Below are 4,801 nucleotides of genomic sequence, written 5' to 3' on the forward strand. Positions count from 1 at the left end.
CTACATCGTGGGTGAGCCCAGTCATGGTACATGTAGTACCTAAACCTAATGGATATTAACATACATCTCAATAAATCATAAGTACTTCTTAATGTATGACATTGATCTACATTTGCCACACTCCACCCAGGTGAAGTAAATGGGGACCGGTAGTAGGGATTCCTTACTACTGTGAGCACCAAAAGTGGTAGCCTAGCAGAGCCGGGGTAATATTGGAGCACTTTGAGCACCTTGCAGGGTGGATAAATTGGATATGTGCTCTATATAAATATCGAATATTATTATTAATATTAGTTGAGCTGTCAGTGTACTTAAATGTTTGTTGTAGTTGTTCAGTCTGTCCCGGAGGCTCCTCACCCTGAATCTTGTGTCTGAACATGTGAGATGTAAAGCTATGATTCAAGGTGAATGTCAGTCTGTCCAGGAGGCTCCTCACCCTGTACCTTGTGTCTGAACATGTGAGATGTAAAGCTATGATTCAAGGTGAATGTCAGTCTGTCCTGGAGGCTCCTCACCCTGAACCTTGTGTCTGAACATGTGAGATGTAAAGCTATGATTCAAGGTGAATGTCAGTCTGTCCAGGAGGCTCCTCACCCTGTACCTTGTGTCTGAACATGTGAGATGTAAAGCTATGATTCAAGGTGAATGTCAGTCTGTCCTGGAGGCTCCTCACCCTGTACCTTGTGTCTGAACATGTGAGATGTAAAGCTATGATTCAAGGTGAATGTCAGTCTGTCCTGGAGGCTCCTCACCCTGTACCTTGTGTCTGAACATGTGAGATGTAAAGCTATGATTCAAGGTGAATGTCAGTCTGTCCTGGAGGCTCCTCACCCTGAACCTTGTGTCTGAACATGTGAGATGTAAAGCTATGATTCAAGGTGAATGTCAGTCTGTCCAGGAGGCTCCTCACCCTGTACCTTGTGTCTGAACATGTGAGATGTAAAGCTATGATTCAAGGTGAATGTCAGTCTGTCCAGGAGGCTCCTCACCCTGTACCTTGTGTCTGAAGATGTGAGATGTAAAGCTATGATTCAAGGTGAATGTCAGTCTGTCCAGGAGGCTCCTCACCCTGTACCTTGTGTCTGAACATGTGAGATGTAAAGCTATGATTCAAGGTGAATGTCAGTCTGTCCAGGAGGCTCCTCACCCTGTACCTTAATTGTGTCTGAACATGTGAGATGTAAAGCTATGATTCAAGGTGAATGTCTTCAAGCAGATGTGGCATGTGAACGGTCTCTTCTCCTCATGCATACTCTGCATGTGAACCTGTAAACTATGCTTCACGGTGAACCCTTTCCCACACTGCAAGCACACGAAGGGTCGGATGCCCTTGTGGCGTCTCTCATGCTTGGTCAAGCCCCCTTTATCTGAGAACCCTTTGTTGAAGACAGGACAGAAGAAGCGCAAGGGGCGCGTCTGGTGCATCCGTCTCTTGTGCTGGTAGACGGCGTTCTTGACCCGGAAGCCACGTCCGCAGAGGTCACACTTGAAAGGCTTCAGACCGTTGTGTTCTCCTTGATGGTTGTTCAGAGCGGTCTCAGAGGCAAAGGATCGAGCACAGAGGTTACATCGGTACAACCGATGCTGCTCGTGGTTCTTGACGTGATCCAGGAAACGAGCTTCGTTCATGAACATCCTTCCGCAATCTGTGCATTTATAAGTTCCTTTACCTTCATGGACTTCCTTCTCATGCTCATACGCTTTGGTCTTATCAACATATCTCTTGGTGCAGTAGCGACATTTGAAAGGTCTTGGCTTGATGTAATAGTCGGCCGCTTTACCTAACATGTCTTGGGGCTCCTGAGGTTTATTTTTGGCTTTCCTGTTTCGAGACTGCATCGATAATCTTCCACTTTGCATTCTTGTTTTATTGCCTACGTTTGGAATTTCCTCTTCTTCAGGTACAGACGTTCTTTTTTCAATAATAGTATTTAAACTTCCAATAACATTTTTAATATTTTCATCAATATTCTCTGTCTGTTTCTTCGTTCTTTTTCCAATTTCTAGTTTCATCTTGCGGTCTCTCTTTTTAGGTGTGTCTACGACGTCCTTGAACTCTTTGTGTGTCATCTCGTGCTTCAAGCGCTCTAGCTTCTTGGTGAATCGTGTCGAGCATATCCTACAAGAATGATTCCTAACCACCGGTATACCATGCAAATCACGCTCATGTCTGTACAGCGCACCTCTGGTCTTGTACGCCTTGTCGCACTTGGTGCATGCACTTATGAGTCCTGCTGACGTGTCTCGATCGCCATGTGTTTCGTCAGCATGAAAGTATTCCTCTGCTTTTCCCCGCACACCGGACATGTATGCTCTTCTGTGAATTCATGGAACATGGCATGAGCTTCGAGCCTTCCGTCCGAAGGGAAGTTCTTCCTGCAGACGGTACAGACATAGTGCTTAACCAGCTCAACTGTGTCTTCTGTCTCCGTCAGTTTCTCAAAGCCAGGCTGATTACTCTCAACTTCATTCTTGGTTTTCACCTTCCACGTGACGATGGGACATAGTTCTTTGGATTTTTCGGTCTCATGCTCATCTTCTTAGCAGACGGAAGCCTGGTGCTGAATTGGTTGCATTCAAACTCATCATCCTCTGTTGAAAAAAAGAGAAGAAAAAGAAGGATCACAACACTAAAGATACAAATACATTCTACAAAATTTCCCTCCCCCCCCCCATTCCTAAACTTGTTACGTAGGCGGTTTAAAGCCCATCTGTACTAGTTTACGGGAGGGATTAGACCACCCTGCAAGGTCACTGACAGTTGGTTATCTCATCAATTCAGCTCTCAATGAACATAAGAAAAAGAAGATCATGGGGGACCAATGGTCACCGATTAAGCACCGTTTGCTATATAGAAGGCGCAAGTAGCTTTAAGTAGATCGACTGGTAAAAGAGAAATATAATTCCATTGTTCACATGAAAGTACTTTAACTTTCTAAGAAAGTACAAACGCTGGTTGCATTTTGTTAGGGTGTACTTTGACTTGTCTTCCCAAGACAGCTTCAGTTGTCGATTTCTGTGCCTATGTTTATATAACTTTCAACATTCTCAATGGTATCATCATTAGAGTATGTCTATCAATGGGTTCAATACATTTCTTTTGCCTAAAGTCAAAAAAGATTTCTTTTGTTTTCTTTGAGTTCAGCAGTAAATGGGTGTCCCCTACACCAATTTTCGAACATTTAAATGGTAGCTCTGTAATCAAATTCATTTTCATTTTCAATCAATCCTATTACTGTATCATATGCATATTTAATTATGGGAAAAGATGGGGTATTTGACAAACATTCATTGGTGTACAGGGTAAATAGGGTCGCAGAGAGGACACACCCTTGTGGGGTACCAATTGTGATAAGTTCGTCAGAGAGAACACCGTTGACCTTGACATTCTGTGTCTTTTCATGGAGGAAGTCTCGCAGCCACAATAGAGAGGGCTGAACTTTTAGATGTTGAAGTTTCTGTGACAGGGGGTTCATTTCAGAATGTGGACTTACAAGACATATGTCGATGCATATAGTTGTAAAGCGTTTCAAATGCCCAGAGTGCAATAAAAGATTCACACGCAAGAGAGACCTACGGCGCCACCTCAAACATCACGCTGGTCTAAGGCGTTATGACTGCCCACAGTGTAAAAGAGGATATTGGAAAAGAGAATATTTGGTGAAGCATATGGAGGAATACAACCATGGAAAGCGATGGCAGTGTACGACATGTGACAAGTCATACGAGTCTGAAATAGCATTTAAAGTGCATATGAACAGCCACTCTAGGGTCAAGCAGTACGACTGCTCTGTGTGCCATCAGGCATTCATGTATAAGCAGTCTCGCGATAAGCACATGAAGAAACACCAAAAACATCACAAATGTGGCGAGTGTGATGAGGAATTTCTGTATGAAAAGACTCTTGAGAAGCACATGAGGAAACACAGCGGTGAGAAGCCTTTCAAGTGTTCTGAATGTCAGAAGGAATTCATGTTTCAAAACAATCTTCAGAAACACATGGAAGGACACACCGCCCCTAGACCCCACCCATGTCCGAAGTGTGACAGAGGATTCTACTTCAAGAGTAATCTGAACAAGCACGTGAGAAAACACACTGCCCCAAAGCTCTTCCAGTGTTCTTTCTGTAATAAGGGATTCAATTTCAAGCGAGATCTGAGGAGTCATACCAAGTCTGCACACCCCGAGGAAGATGATCTTCAATGTTCTGAGTGTTACGAGTCATTTACTAGCTCTACATCCATGTATACCCACATGAAAACACATTTTGACGAGAGTTCTTATGCGTGTCCCAAGTGTATGAAGAAACATCCCTCTAAATTTGCCCTCTTTGTACACATGAGTAAGCACATTAAGATCGCGCGTCATAAATGCAGGCAATGCAAGAAGATGCTGTCTACCAGGCGTAAACGCGTTGGGAGTAAGCTTCCCACGTGCTCCCAGTGCGAGAAGAGGTACAGAACCAATGGTGAGCTGATCCGACGTGAAAACACACGCAGCAAACAAACAGCCTTCGGAATCGGGTGAGCACGTTCAAGACGTCCTCCCCTAGTAAAACTCAGTAAAATATTGCAAATTGTGTGTATGTCATTTTAAAGCTGAAACCGTAACTGTTATGATCCTTTCATTCTCCTTTTTCTTCTGGTAATCTTCAAAGGGCTTTGCAGCCTATTTTTTGAAAAAATTGTGTGATTATGGAATCCTATGCTAATTATTCAAAATAAATATTAATTAGTGTGACGTACGTGATATTTTCATGTATGAAAAGGCAGATGAAAATAAGAAATGCATGTTGAATGTT

The 4,801-nt window shown here is 43.3% G+C and overlaps 2 protein-coding genes across 2 annotated transcripts; one reads left to right on the forward strand and one right to left on the reverse strand.

Annotated features, from left to right (window-relative positions):
• Positions 1-319: 319 nt before the first annotated feature.
• LOC115921184 (gastrula zinc finger protein XlCGF52.1-like) lies at positions 320-2,524 on the reverse strand. The gene has a single exon (XM_030978409.1). It carries the CDS (start codon positions 2,305-2,307, stop codon positions 1,156-1,158), a length of 1,152 nt encoding a protein of 383 aa, XP_030834269.1. The 5' UTR covers positions 2,308-2,524; the 3' UTR covers positions 320-1,155.
• A 1,145-nt stretch (positions 2,525-3,669) lies between these two features.
• On the forward strand, positions 3,670-4,527 carry LOC115921411 (gastrula zinc finger protein XlCGF7.1-like). The gene has a single exon (XM_030978875.1). It carries the CDS (start codon positions 3,670-3,672, stop codon positions 4,525-4,527), a length of 858 nt encoding a protein of 285 aa, XP_030834735.1.
• Positions 4,528-4,801: the final 274 nt, after the last annotated feature.

This window comes from Strongylocentrotus purpuratus, unplaced genomic scaffold (genome assembly GCF_000002235.5).
Source record: "Strongylocentrotus purpuratus isolate Spur 01 unplaced genomic scaffold, Spur_5.0 spur5_scaffold_1, whole genome shotgun sequence".
Lineage (NCBI taxonomy): Eukaryota > Metazoa > Echinodermata > Echinoidea > Camarodonta > Strongylocentrotidae > Strongylocentrotus > Strongylocentrotus purpuratus.

What these genes read in the sequence shown, in the direction of transcription:
- LOC115921184 (XM_030978409.1), bottom strand. Translation starts at nt 2,307, where the DNA reads ATGTCCGGTGTGCGGGGAAAAGCAGAGGAATACTTTCATGCTGACGAA.
- LOC115921411 (XM_030978875.1), top strand. Translation starts at nt 3,670, where the DNA reads ATGGAGGAATACAACCATGGAAAGCGATGGCAGTGTACGACATGTGAC.